Source organism: Moschus berezovskii, chromosome 3, assembly GCF_049115385.1.
Source record: "Moschus berezovskii isolate FMDL1 chromosome 3, NW_MosBer_1.0, whole genome shotgun sequence".
NCBI lineage: Eukaryota > Metazoa > Chordata > Mammalia > Artiodactyla > Moschidae > Moschus > Moschus berezovskii.
The window spans coordinates 75,801,304-75,824,503 of record NC_142462.1 but is presented as its reverse complement, the minus strand read 5'-3'; the positions used below and the strand labels follow the sequence as shown (position 1 = coordinate 75,824,503).

At 41.4% G+C, this 23,200-nt stretch overlaps 1 protein-coding gene across 1 annotated transcript in view; it reads left to right on the top strand.

Annotated features, from left to right (window-relative positions):
- CHN2 (chimerin 2) overlaps positions 1-23,200 on the top strand; it is a 333,380-nt gene that overhangs the window by 183,174 nt on the left and 127,006 nt on the right. Inside the window, exon 4 of the mRNA XM_055420952.2 lies at positions 21,263-21,294. Within this exon, the coding sequence (XP_055276927.1) occupies positions 21,263-21,294 (32 nt within the window). The remainder of the gene's footprint in view (positions 1-21,262; positions 21,295-23,200) is intronic.

Here is a 23,200-nt window from a genome sequence, read left to right as displayed (position 1 = left end):
AGGAAAGAAAAATATGTGTAAAAAAGCTTCAAAGGAAGGTTATAATACAAACAATATTGAGAATGTTTTGCCAAATAATCTTTAATTTCTACCATCTCCCAAATTATGTTCCCTTTTTCTGCAGGTAGGTTAATTTTATCCGTCAGTTTGAGCACATTCAATTGAATACTTGGATTGAATACTTATATTTGAATTTTTTATTTCTAGGAGGAGAGAGTTTAAAAAATTACTTCTGGGAAGAAGAATAAGACTGACGGACATTCTTTGCCTTTTCCAAAGTACATATAGTACCACTTAACCCAAATACCATTAGGCTTTGAAGGAAGGAATTTGCTAACAGGAATGAGGAATTAAATGAGCCTCCTCACCCGATCTTTTTTGCCTCCTAGAAATTTATCAGCAGCGTTAGTTTTCCCTTGATTTAATTCAGTTCAGTTGCATACTGCAAGCTCTTCAAGCCTCAGAGGTATGCGGAGAATTTAAAGAGAGTTCCAAGGAGAATAATGAAGATGAATTAGGATTGGAAAATAGGATCTGTTGGGAAAGATTCAAAGAACAAGGATTATTTAGTGTGAGGAACAACAGGCAATCAGGTGACTTCTAATAGTGGAAACCTGCTCCTTGGGAGAATATTCTCAGGTTCTTATCTGCCCTGAAGACCAAAGGAAGGGGAAGAGTGTATTTGAAGCAAGAGGCGCATGAGATTAGATATCAAGATAAAATATCTGTCCATGATGGAATCCTAGACTCTGACTCACCTTTATGGTATTTTTAAAATAAAGTGCCTGTCTGTAAGAAGTTATCAGGAGGAGAAACAAGTGAGCCCTTTACATTTTATTTTCTTGCCCTGGTTGCAGGCTGGCCAGCCAACCTGGCGGTGTGGCCTCCGTGGTATTTGGCTTGATGGGAGGAAAGTTATTATTCCTGGAGCTGTGGCTTCAGGATGGCAGAGTATGAGTACCGAGCCCCAGGTAAGAGAGCAGAGTTAGAGCAATATACCCAGTTGCATTGTCCATACAAGCAGGGCTGAAAGTGGGTGTTGGGAGCCCACACGTAGAGCCAGGGAATCAGTGTCAGAGAAGAAGCAGCAAGGAAGAGTGGGTCAAAGCGAGCTGCTGGGAAGATAATCTGGGCTAGTTAGAGGAGAGAAATGGCCACAACTAGCCTTTGGGGGCTCTTCAAAGGCTACTGTGAGAGTGGATCAAAATCCATGTAGAAGTCTTAGGAAGGTGTTAATTCTTTCCATGTTTGGGAACACCGTTGGGAAAGTCATTGTTTCCCATCCTAGGTGTGTATCAGAATTTCCTGTGGAGCTTTGTTAACCTCATAGCCACCTTGGCTCCAGCCCTTGAGACTGGGATTTAATGGGAATATCACTTAGGATTCTGTTCTGAGCAACAGAATCAAAACTGGCTAAATTTAGAGGGGAAAAGTAGGAGAGGTGGTGAAGAAAATGATTGGAAAGATATGGAGAAATTCCCTGAATGGAAAAAAAGAGCTAAACAAGGGGCTTTGGGAAGGATCTAGAATCAGGACATCTTCAGGGACCCAGGAAATAGGATGGATGCACCTCTGGGCAGTGAAGTGTGTGGTTGGGGCCCAAGCTCCAGGATATGATAGCCTGCTTTTATATCCTGCATCTCTGTTTCAGTTTGCCCTTTGGAAACTGGTGTGATACATTTTACCTATGGGGTAGTCATGAGCATTGCATGGGTTAATATACATGAAGAAAGTGCTTAGAACAGTTCTTGGCACATAGTGAGTTCTTAATGCCTATTAGCAAATATTTTTGTTGTCGCTGTTAGGCTCTACCATTCGTGTGAATCAGCTCTAACCATTTCTGTTAATAGTTTCTCCTCAGCTTGCAAGTTCCAGGCTCAGAGCGTCTGAGCAGCTTATGTTGGTTCACACATTCACCCTTTGGCCTGAGAATGTGCAGGAGCTTGATTAGCAGAATCACTGACAACAAGTTATGGTTGTTCCTTGGGCTTCAATCTTTACTCCTTGGAGATTCAGAAAACTGGAAGGAGAGCACGTTTTGTCCTGTGGTGTAGAAGCATAAAGGACCAAGGTGTGAGCCATCAATACTGCCTATGTTGCCATGAAGACCCCTTTTGAAATTTCAGTGAGTCCAGAAAGGGAACGTAGGCCATTTGCAGAGCTGTCTTTCAAATAATGTATTACTTGGATGGAAGCTGAGCTGTATACAAGATAGGCTGTTTGTTGCTAGGACAACAGAGGTGAGAAGACAGGAGCTCTTTCCCCAAGGAGCTCACATCTAGAGATTGCAAAGGCCAACAGTATCAGTCCTAATAAGATCATGGCCCTAACTCAGGCCTTTATAAAATTTATAGAGAGGCTAGGAAACCGTACCTAAACTGGTGTGAGTTAGCCAGGAAAGATTTTCCCAAGATGGCAGCATCTTACCTCTTGTTATTAAGATCAGTGCCAGGTTAAGGCACAGACAGGTTAATGAACAAGTGTTAGAATTCCAGGCAGAGTAAACAACCCAACCAAAGAAAGGTCAAAGTCTATGAACAACCAAGGTGTGAAACTACAAGGCATTCTATGTTAGGAACTTAAAGAACTGGGGGATAAGGATGTGGTGGAGCAAGAGTGTGTGTGCAAAGAACTGTTGAGTGAAAAAAAATCCACACCCTAAAAGTTGAGAATTATGTTTTATTCAGCAGACAGACTGAGGACCTAAGTCCAAGAGATAGCCTCTCAGATAGCTCTAGGGACTGTTGTAAAGAAGTAAGGGAGGAGCCAGGATATATAGGAGTTTGGGCAAGAAAAAAAAAAAAAAAAAGCCGAGAGTTGGAACATCAAAAGATTAAAGAAAAACCAGACATCTCAAGTTAATGAAGCTAGCACTTTTCTATGTTTGGGAAGATGCAAGAGTCTGGGCTCAATGCAGTATTTCCTTTGAGATGCACCTTAACTATCTAGGGCCAATATCCTGTTTTTTCCGTCCTGAATCTCTTCAGATTGTACCACAGTGGGGGTAGCTACAGTGGTTGATGACTTGATGGCCATCAGTTCAGTTCAGTTGCTCAGTCATGTCTGACTCTTTGGGACCTCATGAACTGCAGCACGCAAGGCCTCCCTGTCCATCACCAACTCCCCAAGTTCACCCGAACCCATGTCCATCGAGTCGGTGATGCCATCTAACCATCTCATCCTCTGTAGTCCCCTTCTCCTCCTGCCCTCAATCTTTCCCAGCATCAGGGTCTTTTCAAATGACTCAGCTCTTCGCATCAGGTGGCCAAGGTATTGGAGTTTCAGCTTCAACATCAGTCCTTCCAATGAACACCCAGGATTGATCTCCTTTAGAATGGACTGGTTGGATCTCCTTGCAGTCCAAGGGACTCTCAAGAGTCTTCTCCAACACCACAGTTCAAAAGCATCAATTCTTCGGCTCTCAGCTTTCTTTATAGTCCAACTCTCATATCCATACATGACCACTGGAAAAACCACAACCTTGACTAGACGGACCTTTGTTGATAAAGTAATGTCTCTGATTTTTAATGTGTTGTCTAGGTTGGTCATAGCTTTCCTTCCAAAGAGTAAGCGTCTTAATTTCATGGCTGCAATCACTATTTGCAGTGATTTTGGAGCCCAGAAAAATAAAGTCAGCCACTGTTTCCACTGTTTCCCCATCTATTTGCCATGAAGTGATGGGACCAGATGCCATGATCTTAGTTTTCTGATTGTTGAGCTTTAAGCCAACCTTTTCACTCTCCTCTTTCACTTTCATCAAGAGGCCCATTAGTTCTTCTTCACTTTCTGCCATAAGGGTGGTGTCATCTGCATATCTGAGGTTATTGATATTCCTCCCGCGATCTTGATTCCAGCTTGTGCTTCCTCCAGCCCAACGTAACATCCTTTGTTTACTGATGTGGCAGGTGACATTCTTTGTTCACAGGACATATTCTAGATACACAAGCAAGAGCATGTTAAGAAGATTCTGTATACTATTCATTTATTCATTCTGTAAATATTTATTGAGCAACTACTGTATACCAGCTCTTTTACAGACTCTAGAACAGCAGTAACTAGTGAAGCACAAAAATCTCTGCCCTTGTGTAGTTTCTATTTGAATGGGAGAGATTGGCAAAAAGCACACAAATGAAATATACAGTATCTCGGGTGATGATAAATGTAGTGGAAAAAAATGAATCAAAGCAGAGATACAGGTTATGCCAAGGAGGGGAGTTTCCACTTTTAAGTAGAATAGTCTGGGAGACCCCACTAAGTTGTGTAGTTTTGACCACATGGCAGTGGGGAGCCAGTGAAGACTTTGCAGTAACATGATGAGATTTACATCTTCTGCCCTCACTGTGAAAGATAAATTGGAGGATGATTAAAGTATGGACAAGAAGACCTGTAGAAAGACAATTTCAGCAGTACAGGTGGATAGATAGTACAGTGAACATGGGGAGAAAGCAGGAGCATTTCGAGAACAGTTAAAAAACTACATCCAATGAACAAGACTTAATGACTTTGGGGTTGGGAAGGAGGAAGGAGGGGAAGTTTTGTTTCCAACCCAGGAGTCAGGGCAAAGTTTCAGAGCAACATGCTGCGAGGTGTGGAGACCCACAGAGTAAAGGATTTAAATATTAGTTCATATGCATGCATTTCATGATGGATATTCTTGTTGTTCAGTCACTCTGTTGTGCCTGACTCTTTGTGACCACATGAACGACAGCACGCCAGGCTTCCCTGTCCTTTACAATCTCCCAGAGCTTGCTCAAACTCATGTCCATTGAGTCATGATGCCATCCAACCATCTCATCCTGTGTCACCCACTTCTCCTCTTGTCCTTAATCTTTCCCAGCATCAAGGTCTTTTCCAGTGAGTTGGCTCTTTGCATCAGGTGGTCAAAGTATTGGAGTTTCAGCTTCAGCATTAGTCCTTCCAATGAATATTCAGGGTTGATGTCCTTTAGGATTGCCTGGTTTGATTTCCTTGTAGTCCAAGGGACTTTCAAGAATGTTCTCCAGCACCACAGTTCAAAAGCATCAATTCTTCAGCACTCAGCCTTCTTTATGGTCCAACTCTTAACATCCGTATTTTAAAAAGTAGCTCAGTGGTAAAGAATCTGTCAATGCAGGAGACGTGGGTTCAATCTCTGAGTCAGGAAGATCCCCTGGAAAAGGGAATGGCAACTCACTCCAGTATTCTTGCCTGGGAAATCCCATGGGCAGAGGAGCCTGGCAGGCTACAGTCCATGGGGGTCTCAAAGAGTCGAACACAACTGAGCAACTGAACACATGCACACATATTTTAAAATCATAATCCCTGGGAAAACATAGGGAAAAAAAGAAAAGAAGACAGAAAACAAACCAAATGAATGGGAATTACTTCAGTCCTGAGCATCCAACCTGGTATTGTGTGAATCTACGAGTTAGCAGAATGTTTATAGCAAGTTTCTAAGGAGCCTGACTTGTGGTTACTTACATAACTTAGCAAAACCATTGGTAATCTTTTAAGGAGGTTTATTACAGAAAGACTGGCTGGTAGATTTTTTTATAATACACTTTAATCAAGACAGGAATTAAAGCACCTCATTCAGTTCAGTTCAATCACCCAGTCGTGTCCAATTCTTTGTGACCCCATGAATCACAGCACGCCAGGCCTCCCTGTCCATCACCAACTCCCGGAGTTCACTCAGACTCATGTCCATCGAGTTGGTGACGCCATCCAGCCATCTCATGCTCTGTCGTCCCCTTCTCCTCCTGCCCCCAATCCCTACCAGCTAAAGCTGAAACTCCAATACTTTGGCCACCTCATGCGAAGAGTTGACTCACTGGAAAAGCACCTCATTAGTGCCCCATAAAAATACTGGAGAGTTTAAAGTAATTCCATGAGGAAAACTAAAGAAAAGAAAGGGAGATTTCAAGTTTACTCAGTTTTCATTCTATACTATGTGATCTGACCACAGAATGTAAATTTCTTTTTTTAATTAGTTAATTTTTATTGAAATTTAGTTGCTTTACAATGTGTTAGTTTCTGCTGTATAGCAAAGTGGATCAGCTGTACATGTACATATATTCCCTCTTTGTCCCCTCAGAGCATTGAGTAGAGTTCCCTGTGTTATACAGTAGGTTCTCATTAGTTATCTATTTTATACATAGTCATATATATATATTCACAATATATGTATGTCAATCCCAATCTCCCAATTCATTGCAGTCCCTCTTTTCCCCTTTGATGTCCATACATTTGTTTTCTCCATCTGTGTCTCTATTTCTGCTCTGAAAACAGGTTCATTTGTACCATTTTTCTAGCTTCTACATACATGCGTTAATATATGATATTTATTTTTCTCTTTCTGACTTACTTCACTTTGTATGACAGTCTCTAGGTCCATCCATGTCTCTGCAATTGGCACAATTTTGTTCCTTTTCATGGCTGAGTAATGTTCCATTGTACATATGTACCACATCTTTATCCATTCATCTGTTGATGGACATTTAGGTTGTTTCCATATCCTGGCTATTGTAAATAGTGCTGCAATGAATGTTGGAGTACAAGTACCTTTTGTAATTATGGTTTTCTGTGGGTATATACCTAGGAGTAGGATTGCTGGGTCATATGGTAGTTCTATTTTTACTTTTTTAAGGAACCTCCATACTGTTTTGCATAGTGGCTGTATAAGTTAACACTCTACCACCTGTGTAAAGGAGTTCCCTTTCCTCCACACCCTCTTCAGCATTTATTATTTATAGATTTTTTTGATGACAGCCATTCTGACTGGTATGAGGTGATACCTCAATGCAGTTTTGATTTGTATTTCTCTAGTAGTTAGTGATGTTGAGCATCTTCTCACAAAGAATGTAAAATTTCAATACCTGCATTTTATTTCTCTCCCTTTCATAGAGATCTTTGATTTCTAATTAGAAGGAAATTACCCAAATTTATTTTTTCCTCAAGAAATTGCCCCAGTATCCCCCATCAAAAACCTTTCTCCCACGCTCGATCTGTATCTCAGAGAATCTAACAGTCTAGCGTCCCTGTGTAGGAGGTTGCTAAATTGGGTTTTTAAATTATTTCTATTAAGCAAAAACTTAACACATACCAGCTGCTGGGGGATTATAAAAGCTTTGTTGTTGTTTTTTTTTCAATAATTGGAAACCTTGTTTACAGAGGGCTCACAATATTCTTTAAATGCCTTTGTGTTAAATATGAAAGAACTTGTGTTTATCTAGGCAATGATAATCTGACTATAAAGCCAACTCATTTAAGGATTATGCTTCCTGTCTCTCACTATGCAGCTGTCACCCTACTGTTCTTTCAAGCTTTGCAAAATGCTGAAGATTCTTGCTTAAAATTAGAAGAATGAATTGGAAAACAAAGCAAGTAGTTTGGAATACATCTAATTCCAAATCCCATGGAAATCTTTGAGAGACCCAAAATGTCACTACATCTAGGCAAATTTATTCCAAGCTCTCATTTGTTAACTCATTGACAGAATTCAGTTCATTCCAAAGGAATTTTAAGGTGCTCAGTTCTGACAAAAGAAAAATGAAGGACAACTCAGGTAATTTAGTCTGAAGCTAGACTGTAGAACTTTGCTAGCCAGTGAAGGCATCCACATTGATTGTCATCTGCTCTGGAGAAGATGGGAAGTACAGTGGTTAAAGGTGTGTGTGCTGAGTCCTAAGTCACTTACTAGATCTGTGACCTCAAGCTAGTTGTTTCAGTTCAGTTCAGTTCAGTTCAGATGCTCAGTCGTGTCCGACTCTTTGCAACCCCATGAATCACAGCATGCCAGGCCTCCCTGTCCATCACCAACTCCCGGAGTTCACTCAAACTCATGTCCATCGAGTCGGTGATGCCATCCAGCCATCTCATTCTCTGTCGTCCCCGTCTCCTCCCACCCCCAATCCTTCCTAGCATCAGACTCTTTTCCAGTGAGTCAACTCGATGCATGAGGTGGCCAAAGTATTGGCATTTCAGCTTTAGCATCAATCCTTCCAATGAACACCCAGGATTGATCTCCTTTAGAATGGACTGGTTGGATCTCCTTGCAGTCCAAGGGACTCTCAAGAGTCTTCTCCAGCACCACAGTTCAAAAGCATCAATTCTTCGGCGATTAGCTTTCTTCACAGTCCAACTCTCACATCCATACATGACCATGGGAAAAACCATAGCCTTGACTAGACAGACCTTTGTTGGCAAAGTAATGTCTCTGCTTTTTAGTATGCTATCTAGGTTGGTCATAACTTTCCTTCCAAGGAGTAAGCGTCTTTTAATTTCCTGGCTGCAATCAGCATCTGCAGTGATTTTGGAGCTGCAAAAAATGAAGTCTGACACTGTTTCCACTGTTTCCCCATCTATTTCCCATGAAGTGATGGGACCAGATGCCATGATCTTCATTTTCTGAATGCTGAGCTTCAAGCCAACCTTTTCACTCTCCTCTTTCACTTTCATCAAGAGGCTTTTTAGTTCCTCTTCACTTTCTGCCATAAGGGTGGTGTCATCTGCATATCTGAGGTTATTGATATTTCTCCCAGCAATCTTGACTCCAGCTTGTGCTTCTTCCAGCCCAGCGTTCCTCATGATGTACTCTGCATATAAGTTAAATAAGCAGGGTGACAATATACAACCTTGACGTACTCCTTTTCCTATTTGGAACCAGTCTGTTGTTCCACGTACAGTTCTAACTGTTGCTTCCTGACCTGCATACAGGTTTCTCAAGAGGCAGGTCAGGTGGTCTGGTATTCCCATCTCTTTCAGAAAGTTCCACAGTTTATTGTGATCCACACAGTCAAAGGCTTTGGCATAGTCAATGAAGCAGAAATAGATGTTTTTCTGGAACTCTTGCTTTTTTGATGATCCAGCATATGTTGGCAATTTGATCTCTGGTTCCTCTGCCTTTTCTAAAACCTGCTTGCACATCTGGAAGTTCACGGTTCACATATTGCTGAAGCCTGGCTTGGAGAATTTTGAGCATGACTTTACTAGCGTGTGAGATGAGTGCAGTTGTGCAGTGGTTTGAGCATTCTTTGGCATTGCCTTTCTTTGGGATTGGAATTAGGGACTCTGAAAAATGAGTGTGCTCACTTCTCTCACAGGGTTGTTTGGAGGCTTAAGTGAGAAAATACATGAAACCCTAAGGACAGCTCCTGGCAAAGAGTTGTTGTTCAGTCATTCAGTCGTGTCTGAACTCCAAACAGTCCTGGCAAAGAGTAGCCGCTCAGTGAGCGTTAGCCTGTTACCGCAGTGTTCCAAGTCTCATTGTTTTTCACATGCATTATCTCATCTAATCTTTGGAATAGCCTTACTAAAATAGTATACTTTTATAACTCTAGTTTTATTGAAAATCAAGAGAAATGAGATGCAAAGAAGTATAATAACCCACTCGGGGTCACATAGCAATTGAATTGACAGCAGGGCTCTGCGTTCATAATCTCTGTCTCATTCTGCAAACATTTAATGAGTACAGGCACCCTTTGCTCTCAGAACAATCACTCTCCGAATATTTGCTATAATGACTTACAAAAGCTTTTGGCCAAAATCAGTCTCCCAGTTAAAAGCCTATCACAAGTTCTCCTATGTGGGACAGCTTCTTAAACTTCACGTGTACTGACTCCCCTTCAAAATGCACATTGTGCATTTCTCATGGGCTCCAAGGTAATGCCAATGCTGCTGCTCCGCAGGTCACACTTTGAGCAGCAGGGAAGCTAGATGATGGAAGAAGGTCTCCTTCAGACCTCAGAGCCCTCCTGATTGGTCTCCTGTTTAAACATGCATGTTAAGTCGCTTCAGTCGTGTCCAACCCCTGGCAACCCTATGGACTGTAGCCCACCAGGCTTCTCTGTCCATGAGGGTTCTCCAGGTAAGAATACTGGAGTCGGTTGCCCTGTGTTCCTCCAGGGAATTTTCCCTACCCAAGAATTGAACCCATGTCTCCTGAGGCATCTCTAGGCAGATTTTTTTACCACTGAGCCACGGGGGAAGCCCCCTTGTTTAAACATACTGAACATTATATTCATAACTCTCCCTACTTCTCCCCTGAAGGTTTAGTTCCTCAGTGTTTGTTTAGGCCAGGTACCTTGGGGCACTACGAACTCAGGTCTAATTTAGATAGTATCTTTCAAATCTGCAGCAGTGTCTCATTGTTTACAATAGAACATGCTCAGTGTAGAAGGATAGTAAAATTCCTGTTCAATTCAACCGTGGACTGCACACAAACATACCTAGTCATTTTGTCATGAAGTGTTAAACAATTTTATAATTAGTGTTTAAATATTTCATATTATGCAGAAATTCTTAAATTATTATATAATTATTTTAAAGCATTTTAGTAATGTCTGGGACATTGATATTTTTGGATGTTTTACAAATGAATCATTATTTTTTCCATTTAAAACAGTGGGATATAGACTCTTGTTATTTGAAACTCTAGTGACCAACACATTTTTAGAAATGGATTAGGTTCAGATAACAAGAGGTGCCTGCATTCATTCTGTGCCAGACATCGGGTGAAATTCTAGGAATACAATGATGATGAAGACAAAAATGGCTGCTTAAAAAAACTCACAGAATAGTTAGAGAAGAAACAAGCAAGTTAAGATTTAAAATATGGTGGGATGTCAAGTTTTTCAGCAGGGCTCGGTAAAAGGAGCTTTAAGAGCATGGAAAATAATGGGCCTGCCCCTTTCTTTGGTACACAGGAGGCTCTTTCTGGATACCAATAATAGCTAATATCCATTGTATATCTATGTACTCCAGGCACTGTTGCAAGCATGTTGCATGTATTTACTCATGTAATTATTAAAACAACTTAATGAAGCAGATACTTTTGTTACCATCTCCGTTTTAAAGATGAGGAAACTGAGGTACAGAGAAGTTAGTAACCTACTTATAGACACACTGATATGGCCTTAAAGCCAGGCAGTCTGAATCTAGAGCCTGCCCTTTTGACCATCTTGTGAAACACCTTTATTTTATTAAAATGAAGTTCAGGATCTTAAAGTAAGAACATACCAAAAAATGATGGATGTGTTAGGGGTGCATTTATAGAACTGTAAATGATTTGCTTTGATTGGAGCCTGTGATGGTTATGGGCTGATGAGGCCATGAGGTGGGAAGCTAAGACACTTGCATTGGCTTCACATGTACAGGAACATACTACATGGATCCTGTGGACAGGGCTGGACGGGACTAAAACCATCTTCAATAGTCACAGTAGTGGCACTAATTATGTATGAGATATGATATAAAGTCATGAAATAGTTTATTCTACCATACATTACGGGCTTTCCTGGTGGCTCAGCTGGTAAAGTATCCGCCTGCAATGCGGGAGACCTGGGTTTGATCCTTGGGTTGGGAAGATCCCCTGGAGAAGGGAAAGGCTACCCACTCCAGTATTCTGGCCTGGTGAATTCCATGGATTATCCATGGGGTCACAACGAGTTGGACACGACTGAGTGACTTTCACCATATATTACATGAGTGTTGTCCCTTTCCAATCAGTCATCTTGGGAAGCTGTATTTTATTTCCCCAGCTTCTCCTTGCTCAGAGTGTCCTGGGAATGCTTTTCTAAAGTACCTTTAGAACAAGTCATAGTGAACATCTTACTACCAGAAAACCATGCTTCATTTTTGTCTCAAATGGATTTCCTATTTGGATCACTCACCCTATTTACTAAATTTAGCTCTGAATAACTTTTGCCTGTTTGTTATAATAACATCTACTCTCAAATCCATTCTCAAAAAACAAATGTATGTTTCTATTTACCAGTGATTCAGAAACTTCAGTATATGCTTAAATATCATCCAGGGGGACTTCATTAAATAGCACATCAAAGCTCCACCTTCAGTATTTCTGATTCAGTTCTTCTTAGAAAGGGATCAGGAATCTGCGATCTTTAACATGCATCCTGTTTTGAATGACCGGACCACAATTTGAGAGATGAAGCTGTTAGGATATTCACAAGAAAGGGTAACAGTTCTTAAGGCCAGTTCCAGAAAAGGAATTCCAAATGTGTTCTGATCAACGGTGATGTCAGTGGCAAATACTGCCCTCCTGGGGGACTGTTAGCCATTTGTTGTTGTTTAGTCGGTACGTCACGTCCAGCTCTTTATGACCCGTGGACTGCAGCACACCAGGCTCCTCCCTCCTCCACTGTCACCTGGAGTTTGCTCAAATTCATGTCCATTGAGTCGGTGATGCTATGCAACCATCTCATCTTCTGCATCCCCTTCTTCTTCTGCCCTCAATCTTCCCAGCATCAGGTCTTTTCCAGTGAGTTGGCTCTTTACATCAGGTAGCCAAAGTATTGGAGCTTCAGCTTCAGCATCAGTCCTTCCAATGAATATCCAGGACTGATTTCCTTTAGGATTGACTGGTTTGATCTCCTTGCTGTTCAAGGGACTCTCAAGAGTCTTCTCCAGTGCCAATTCTTTGGCACCCAAAGCATTGATTCTTTGGCATTCAGCCGTCTTTATGGTCCTACTTCTCATATCTGTAGATGACTACTGGAAAAACCATAGCTTTGACTAGACAGATTTTTGTCAGCAAGGTGATGTCTCTGCTTTTTAATACACTGTCTAGGTTTGTCATAGCTTTCCTTCCAAGGAGCAAGTGTCTTTTAATTTCATAGCTGCAGTCACCGGCCATAGTGATTTTGGAGCTCAAGAAAAGAAAATCCGTCACTGCTTCTACTTTTCCCGCTTCTATTTGCCACGAAGGTGGGACCGGATGCCATGATCTTAGCTTTTTGAATGTTGAGCTTTAAGCTAGCTTTTACATCTCCTCTTTCACCCTCATCAAGATGCTCTTTAGCTCCTCTTCACTTTCTGCCATTAGAGTGGTAGCATACATATCTGATGCTGTTGATATTTCTCCCAGCAATCTTGACTCCAGCTTATGATTCATCAAGAGTGGTATTTCACATAATGTACTCTGCATGGAAGTTGACTAAGCAGGGTGACAGTATACAGCCTATCGTAGTCCTTTCCAGTTGTGAACCAGTCTGTTGGTCCATGTCCAGTTCTAACTGTTGCTTCTTGATCTGCATTATACAGGCTTCTCAGGAGACAGGGAAGGTGGTCTGGTTCTCCTGTCTCTTTAAGAATTTTTAAGTTTGCTGTGATCCACAGAGTCAAAGGCTTTAATGTAGGTAATGAAGTAAAAATATATGCTTTTTTGGAACTCCTTTATTTTCTCCATGATCTAACAAATGTTGCAATTTGATTTCTGGTTGCTCTGCCTTTTCTGAACCCAGATTGTACATCTGGAAGTTCTCAGTTCATATGCTGCTGAAACCTAGCTTGAAGGATTTTTGAGCATAACCTTGCTAGCACGTGAACTGAACATAATCGTACAGTAGTCTGAACACTCTTTCGCATTGCCCTCTGAGACGGGAATAAAAACTGACCTTTCCCAGTCTTGTAACCACTGCTGAGTTTTCCAAATTTGCTGACAGATCAAGTGCAGCACTTTAACAGCATCATGAAATTATGAAATAATTTAGGATTTGAAATAGCTCAGCTGGAATTCTGTAACCTCCCTTAGCTTTGTTCATAGTAATACTTCCTAAGCCCCAACTGACTTCACACTCCAGGATATCTGGCTGTAGGTAAGTGACCACACCATCATGGTTATCCAGGTCATTAAGACCTTTTTTGTATAGTTCTTCTGTGCATTCTTGCCACCTCATCTTAATATCTTCTGCTTCTGTTAGGTCCTTACCATTCTGTCCTTTTTCTCACTCATCCTTGCCAGAAATGTTCCCTTGATATATCCAATTTACTTGAAGAGATCTCTGGTCTTTCCCATTCTGTTGTTTTCCTCTATGTCTTTGCATTGTTCATTTAAGAAAGGGAGGGAAGTGGGAGTGGGAGGGGGTTACAGGATGGAGCAGACAAATGTATGCCTATGGCCAATTCATGTTGATGTATGGTAAAATCATCACAATATTGTAAAGTAATTATCTTCCAATTAAAATAAATAAATTTTTAAAAAGAAGGCCTTATCTCTCTGAAACTTATCTCTCTGAACTCTGCCTTCAGTTGGGTATATCATTCCCTTTCTCCCTTGCCTTTTGCTTCTTTTCTTTCACAGCTATTTGAAAAGCCTCCTCAGATGAACACTTTGACTTCTTGCAATTTTTTTTCCCCTTTGGGATATTTGCTGCTCCCTGCACAGTGTTACAAACTTCATCCATAGTTCTTCAGACACTCTGTCTACCAGATATAATCCCTTGAATCTGTTTGTCACTTCCACCATATAATCATAAGGGATTTGATTTAGGTCATACCAGAATGGCCTAGTGGCTCTCCATACTTTCTTCAATTTAAGCCTGAATTTTGCAATAAGGAGCTCATGATCTGAGCCATAGTCAGCTCCATGTTTTTTTTTGTTTGTTTGTTTTTTACTGATTGTATAGCTTCTCCATCTTTGGCTGCAAAGAACATAATCAATCTGATTTCGGTATTGACTATCTGGTGATGTCCATATGTAGAGTTGTCTCTTGCATTGTTGGAACAGGGTGTTTGCTGTGACCAGTGCATTCTCTTGCAAAACTCTGTTGGCCTTTGCCTTGCTTCATTTTGTACTCTAAGGCCAAACTTGCCTGTTACTCCAAGTATCTCTTAACTGCCTACTTTTGTGTTCCAGTCCCCTATGATGAAAATGATTTCTTTTTTGGTGTGAGTTCTAGAAGAGGTTGTAGGTCTTCATAGAACCAGTCAAGTTCAGCTTCTTCAGCATCAGTGGTTGGGGCTTAGACTTGGATTACTGTGATGTTGAATGATTTACCTTGGAAATGAACCAAGATCATTCTGTCATTTTACAGATTGCACTCAAGTACTGCATTTCAGAGTGTTTTGTTGACTGTGACCACTACTCCATTTCTTCTAAGGGATTCTTGCCCACAGTAGTAGATATAATGGTCACCTGAATTAAATTTGCTCGTTTGCATGGATTTTGGACTTCCCTGATTGCTCAGTTGGTAAAGAATCTGCCTGCAATGCAGGAGACCCCAGTTCGATTCCTGGGTTGGGAAGATCTGCTAAAGAAGGGATAGGCTACCCATTCTAGTATTCTTGGGCTTCCCTTGTGGCTCAGCTGGTAAAGAATCCGCCTGCAATGCAGGAGACCTGGGTTTGATCCCTGGGTTGGGAAGAGACCCCTGGAGAAGGGAAAGACTATCCACTCCAGTATTCTGGCTTGGAGAATTCCATGGGGTCACAAAGAGTTGGACACGACTGAGCAACTTTCACTTCACATTGATTTTAGTTCACTGATTCCTAAGATGAGAGCTGATCGCTGAAGAATCGATGCTTTTGAACTGTGGTGCTGGAGAAGACTCTTGAGAGTCCCTTGGACTGCAAGGAGATCCAACCAGTCCACTCTAAAGGAGATCAATCCTGGGTGTTCATTGGAAGGATTGATGCTAAAGCTGAAACTCCAATACTTTGGCCACCTCATGCGAAGAGTTGACTCACTGGAAAAGACTCTGATGCTGGGAGGGATTGGGGGCAGGAGGAGAAGGGGATGACAGAGAATGAGATGGCTGGATGGCATCACCGACTCAATGGACATGAGTTTGAGTGAACTCCGGGAGTTGGTGGTGGACAGGGAGGCCTAGCGTGCTGTGATTCATGGGGTCGCAAAGAGTTGGTCATGACTGAGCGACTGAACTGAACTAAACTGAAGATGTCTATATTCAATTTTGCCATCTCCTGCTTGACTACGTCCAATTTACCTTAATTCATGGACCTAACATTCCAAGTTCCTATGCAATGTTGTTCTTAACAGCTTCAGACTTTACTTTCACCACCAGACATATTCACAACTTTCTGCATTGGTCCAGCCTCTTCATTCTTTCTGGAGCTATTTGTAATTACCCTCTACTTTGGCCGCCTCATGCGAAGAGTTGACTCACTGGAAAAGACTCTGATGCTGGGAAAGATTGGGGGCTGGAGGAGAAGGGGACGACAGAGAGTGAGATGGCTGGATGGCATCACCGACTCAATGGACATGAGTTTGAGTGAACTCCGGGAGTTGGTGATGGACAGGGAGGCCTGGCATGCTGTGATTCATGGGGTCACAAAGAGTCAGACATGACTGAGCGACTGAACTGAATTGAACTGATTCGCCAGTAGCATATTGGACACCTTCCAACCTGGGGCGGCTCATCTTCCAGTGTCATATCTTTTTGCCCTTTCATACTATTCATGGGGTTCTCATGGCAAGAATACTGGACGGTTTTGCCATTTCTTCCCCTAGTGGACCATGTTTTGTCAAAACTCTTCATTATGACCTATCTGTCTTGGGTGGCCCTGTAAGGCATGGTTCATAGTTTCTTGAGTTACACAAGCACTCTTGTCAGGATAAGGCTGTGCTCCATGAAAGGGAGTCTCCTGTAGATGGTCCTTATTTAGAATATGATGTTCAGTTATATTTATTAAAAAAAATTAGCCACCATTTTGCACAGTCACACCACGTAACCGAATTCACTTGTGTCTTGGGAAGTACCCATTTCAGGTGTGTGTTTGCTCGCTGGTTGGCTTAGTATCCTCCTTTTGCAAGGAGTGGTGCTCCTTTCAGAACCAGGTAAATCATGAAAGGATCCAGCATTGGAAGATGGAGCAAAATGTCCACAAATTATTACTTTTTTCCTTAAAAGGTTGTACTTCTTTCATTTCTGAAACTGATCACTAAAACCCAAGAGCCAGTCACACTCTCAGTGACCAGCTTCACCAAAGTGATAGACTGTCCAGCTTTAGCTGTGGTCCTGGCAGGCGACTTCCCTTCTTGTTGGGATATGTTGTGTTTTTGTCTCTTCCTGAATCCATGTGACTACCTAAATTAGCCCTCCATTTTTCTCAAGTTGCCTAATTTTAACTACGTAATTCTCAATGAAAACAGAGGAACTTCAGAGCTGCTTTACTTATTATTTATCAGTTGTCCTCTGCCTCATTCACTGAAGAGAATCTCATACACCTGGAAATTGAAATTCAATGCTATGGCTTCTTTAATAAAACAAATCTGTGTTTCACAGGTACATCATGATCCCATCAATGTTTAATATGAAGCAGTGCCTGGGACAAAGTCAGGCTCCTTGAAGGCAGTACTCGGTCACAAGGTAGACGTTACTTTAGTCAGATCCCTTGTCCCTCAGAGCCCTGATGTCAGCTGACTGTGCTTTGTCAGGGTCTGCTTATTTAACTTATATGCAGAGTACATCATGAGGAACGCTGGGCTGGAAGAAGCACGAGCTGGAATCAAGATTGCTGGGAGAAATATCAATAACCTCAGATATGCAGATGACACCACCCTTATGGCAGAAAGTGAAGAGGAACTAAAAAGCCTCTTGATGAAAGTGAAAGAGGAGAGTGAAAAGGTTGGCTTGAAACTCAACATTCAGAAAACAAAGATCATGGCATCTGGTCCCATCACTTCATGGGAAATAGATGGGGTAACAGTGGAAATAGTGTCAGACTTTATTTTTTTGGGCTCCAAAATCACTGCGGATGCTGATTGCAGCCAGGAAATTAAAAGATGCTTACTCCTTGGAAGGAAAGTTATGACCAACCTAGATAGTATATTAAGAAGCAGAGACATTACTTTGCCAACAAAGGTCTGTCTAGTTCAGGCTATGGTTTTTCCCATGGTCATGTATGGGTGTGAGAGTTGGACTGTGAAGAAAGCTGATCGCCGAAGAATTGATGCTTTTGAACTGTGGTGTTGGAGAAGACTCTTGAGAGTCCCTTGGACTGCAAGGAGATCCAACCAGTCCATTCTAAAGGAGATCAATCCTGGGTGTTCATTGGAAGGACTGATGCTAAAGCTGAAACTGCAGTACTTTGGCCACCTCATGCGTCGAGTTGACTCACTGGAAAAGAGTCTGATACTGAGAAGGATTGGGGGCGGGAGGAGAAGGGGATGACAGAGAATGAGATGGCTGGATGGCATCACCGACTTGATGGACATGAGTTTGAGTGAACTCCGGGATTTGGTGATGGACAGGGAGGCCTGGCGTGCTGTGATTCATGGGGTCGCAAAGAGTCGGACACGACTGAGCGACTGAACTAAACTGAACTGAACTGAGGATCCAAAATGACCCATCTTAAAAAAAAAATGTGGATATTCTATGATTTTTCTGGCATCATTTAACTTAAATTTAGCTCTTGACTGCTCAAAAGCTCAGTGAGAGGTGGAGAGAAAGTCTATGTTTAGATTCCTGTGAGCAAAAAGTTTAGGAAAAGGAAGAGGTGATTGTTATAGCTTTATATCCCAGTCAATATTTCTCTCTTTAAGACTAACGAGGACAGCTATATTTTCTTTTCGAGCTACAGAGACAACACCAGGAAGAGAGATTGAATCAGATATCTATCAAAACAGCTGGGACAGCGGCAGCCGTGATTGGATGTCTGTCTACATCCTGTCTTCACTCTCTCTTACTTCCACCTTTCCTCTCCCCCCATGTGTGGCTTTGCCAGATTTAGAAGGAAAAAAAAAAAAGAAATGAAAACAGGATGTCTAGATAAATTTGAATTTCAGACAGGATGTCTAGATAAATTTGAATTTCAGACAAATGAAGAATAGTATTTTAGTACACATGTTGTGCGATATTGGGTGCCTATTCCATGACGGTATTCCACGTGGAGTCTCTCCCACACGATTCAGTGCTCTTGTTTATTCTTGCAGTTTTCATATGCAGATTTGTTCTTCAATTGGATCAAAGGGTCCTTCAGGCAGGATCTTATCTGGTATTTCTCAGGGCACCCTAGATATTGACTTCCCTATTTGGGGGCCGATCAAAGGGTCCTTCAGGCAGGATCTTATCTGGTATTTCTCAGGGCACCCTAGATATTGACTTCCCTATTTGGGGGCCTATGTTAGATTTTTCAAAAGTTTCCTTCTCCTGCAAGTACAGAACACCCCTGAGCTCCTTATATCTTTCCTCTCATATCTCTGAGGCCATCTCTTCATGAACAGTGACCAGACTGAGCACAGAGCTCTGAGCGTAAGTGTGCTGTGTATTTTTATGAGTGATAGATGAACTGAAAGCAATTTAAGAGGCAATTAACTTAACTTACCTGCATGCCAGGAGTTAGTAGTAAGCTTTACCTGCCATGCTGTCCATCTGGGAAGTTAGGTTAATTACTCTTCCCTTTTGGAAAGATAAGAGGATGGAGGAAGGGAATGAAGTTGGGAGCTATACCTAGTTTTGTAAACGTGTGTCCTAAGAGTAGGAAAGAACTGAGAAAGCTAACAGAATGATGTAAATGACAAAATGTGCAACTCACATTCAACAGCTTCCTAGTATGTAGAGTCATGGTACACATTAGATAACAAGGTGCCTTTTTACATACTTTGTGCTTCAATTAATGCCATTATTTAGATCATCCTTTGTAAATGACACCTGCTGCTGCTGCTAAGTCACTTCAGTCATGTCCGACTCTGTGTGACCCCATAGATGGAAGCCCACCAGGCTCTCCCGTCCCTGGGATTCTCCAAGCAAGAACACTGGAGTGGGTTGCCATTTCCTTCTCCAAGTAAATGACACCTAGCAGGCTTCAAACCTTGAAGATTAAGAGTGATGAATGCCCTCTCTTGGTTCAGTGCTTTTCGAGTGTAAAATTCCCAGAAGAGTGAACACATATTTAGAAGTGTCTAGATGATTAGTTTGGAGAAGGCAATGGCACCCCACTCCAGTACTCTTGCCTGGAAAATCCCATGGACGGAGGAGCCCGGTAGGCCACAGTCCATGGGGTCGCGAAGAGTCAGACAGGACTGAGCGCCTTCACTTTCACTTTTCACTTTCATGCATTGGAGAAGGAAATGGCAACCCACTTCAGTGTTCTTGCCTGGAGAATCCCAGGGACGGGGGAGCCTGGTGGGCTTCCATCTATGGGGTCGCACAGAGTCGGACACAACTGAAGCAACTTAGCAGCAGCAGCAGCAGATGATTAGTTTTATGCCAGCTAGGCTTGTCCGAGGCAGGCTTGTCAAGATGGTCCCCTGGCTCCCCCTTTTGAAACTTTTCCTCTAGTGCATAATTCCCTACTGCCCACTTCAGTTCAGTTCAGTCACTCAGTTGTTTCCAACTCTTTGTAACCCCGTGGACTGCAGCATGCCAGGCCTCCCTGTCCATCACCAACTCCCGGAGTTCACTCAAACCCATATCCATTGAGTCGGTGATGCCATCCAACCATCTCATCCTCTGTCGTCTCCTCCTCCCGCCTTCCATCTTTCCCAGCATCAGGGTCTTTTCAAATGAGTCAGCTCTTCTCATCAGGTCCCCTGCATCATTTGGAGGGTAGAGGTAAGCTAGGAAACTGCCTTCAGATACCACCACTCTGCCCTGCTGAGAAAACTACCCATTTGACTATACACAGAAATGACTATAAATGAAATAGCCACCCAGCTCATATTCTACTTTAGCAAATAAACATGAACTTGCTGTTTATAAACATCAATGAAAATCTATAACTTCTTGTAGCTCTACATATCCTCAGTGTCCGTGAAATCAGACTAGAAGAATAAAAGCTGAACGTGGGAATTCATGTTAATTTCTCACCAACTCCAACACCTTTAACATGAGAAAACAAAGTTCGTACGAAAGTAGATTATCACATATATGTGGTGGAAATCCTGTGTGATTACCCCAAGGCTCAAGATATGATTTAAAAATATTTTCTGGAATGTTTATGCTTTTCAGTCAACTCATAAATCTTATCCTCCAAACTTTATACCTCTGATGTCAAATGAATTTTAGCCCATTAGCCATTTGTTGAAAAAATAATGTTAGGATGTAGGTTTTATCTGTAAAGAAACCAAATTAAGCTTATTTTTAATCCTGGTGTACACCCCATTTTTATTACAACCATATAATGAAACAATTAGAGAAAGATTGAAATAAATATTTATGTTTTATTCATACTAGAAGTACTTATTCTGACCTTCAAGGATGAAGCCTCATAAAATACTGTTATCAATTCCTTAATATTAAAATAAGCCTCATTTTATTTCCTTTGAAAATTTTTTTATTGGATGTTTGAGTTTGGGCGGGAATGAGCCTAATGATTAGAGAAGTATGGCAATTCTAGGCCATTTTTACTCAAGAAAGTTGTGTGTGTTGGTTAACTCCAGAATGTCTTAGATCTCTGATTTGGGGAATAAAAACTGTAATAAAATTATTTCCAGGACTCTAGCTCTGTTTATTTGAATAGTAGTTTTATCTATCTGATTTGAATTCAAATGCATTATTAATACTTTTCTTCTTTTTTAATATAGGTGGAAAACAGACCAAAATATTATGGAAGAGAGTATGTATTCTGCTATTCATTGTTTTAATAACATAAGTAGTCATTTTCATGTCATTTAAATATTAAAAATTTTCCAACGTATAGTCTTCATCAAATGTCCATTGTGCAAGAGTTTAATAATAAGGATAAATGCAATCAGATCCTTTTGTACTGAATTTTTCTCATAATGTTCAGGTGTTTGGCTTTCACACATGTGGGAGGGGCACTATCTCCTGCTCCATTTGGTCCTTTTCACAAAAGCAGCCTCTGAGTGCCTGGAGTATTTGAAACGTAAGGCAGCATTTTCCGTAGTTGCGGCTCTCTTAGTCTTTCATTTCGCTTTCTGCCTCAGTACCATGTAAACAGCTCGAGTCAAAGATTGTAAACTGAGGCCGGATTCCTGGCTTTCACGCACCTCAGTAAGTGCAGCACTCAGGAAAGTCATAAAACCAAAATGATGATTTCTCTTGATGTGGATCTATTAGCCAAATTACCTTAATACCAAAATTGTGATTTCCCCCACTTTCCTCTTAATTTCATCTCTTGTTTTACTTTCTGAGAAACCTCAGTTCAGTTCAGTCGCTCAGTCGAAACCTACTGCAAAGCAAATATTCATTACCATAAAAACAACCAGCAGGCTGGGGCTGGGGCCTGGTGCACAGCTCACAGCAGGCAGAACGGCCCAGCACAGAGTCGGGGTAGATACACAGTTCACTCTTCTTCCCACATCCAACCTGGAGGAATTCAGAGGCAAAGTCTCTTTCAAGTCCACCAACCAATCTAAAACCTCCCTCCTCTATACCCTTACCCATCAGAGCTTCACTTTTGTGATTAATGATGCTATTATTTGTCCCAGTTCAGCAGACACTTCCTAATTGCCATATCTGCATTTCTGAACCTTCCTGCTGGGCCTTGAAAATTCAGCTAGGGGTTCTGGAATACCTGCCTGGACCACTGGCCTCCTCTCTTCCACCCCCACATCCCTAACATTCAACATGGATATAAGATGACTTTTTTTCCTTCAGTATACTGTTTGGGATTTTGCTCTAGTACAACAACAACAACAACAAAAAAAGAATTAAAAAAAGAGAAAATGAAAACCTAACATATACTTCTAAAATAGAACACTTTTGTACACGAATTCCAAAAGGAACTCTATTCATCGTCTTTTCCTTTTTTGCATAAAACTTTTATTGACTAACCTCCTAGTTCTCATCCTCAAACCCCCATCCACATAAACTGTATAGTGAGAGGAGACCAAAGAAACCACAAAAAAGGAACATTTCCTATTAGAGGGAAGTTAGCTTAAAAACTTCAGATTCTGTGTTTCCCTTTCTTTTTAAAAAATAAAAGTTTTTTTTATTCCATTCAAAATATAAGATATGCTCTATTCAGGAAACATTTGTACATATATTTTTCTTAGAAAGAATCACAACAAAGTGTGGACAATGGGTATCATTAGTGAAAAAGGAATTTGTATTTCTCTACTGTTTATATTTTTATTTCTTTTGTGCCTTTTAATTTTCCCACTGTGAATAGGTATTGCTTTGGTTCTTAAAAAGTTAAACAATACCTAATTAACTTGGGAAAATTAATTTGGGAAAATTAGAGCACAGGGATCAAACCCAGGTCTCCCGCATTACAGGCAGATTCTTTATCAGCTGAGCCACAAGGGAAGCCCAAGAATACTGGAGTAAGTAGCCTATCCCTTCTCCAGTGGATCTTTCTGATCCAGGAATCAAACTAGGGTCTCCTGCATTGCAGGCGGACTCTTTACCAACTGAGCTATCAGGGAGGCCCATAGAGGAATTGCCAATGTGGAAAACACTATAACCCACCATTAAAGAGAAGTATTGTTAACTTTTTCCCCTTCATCTCTTTCTTTCCAATCTTTGTGCAGGCTTTCTTTTTGAAAAGTTGGGATCAT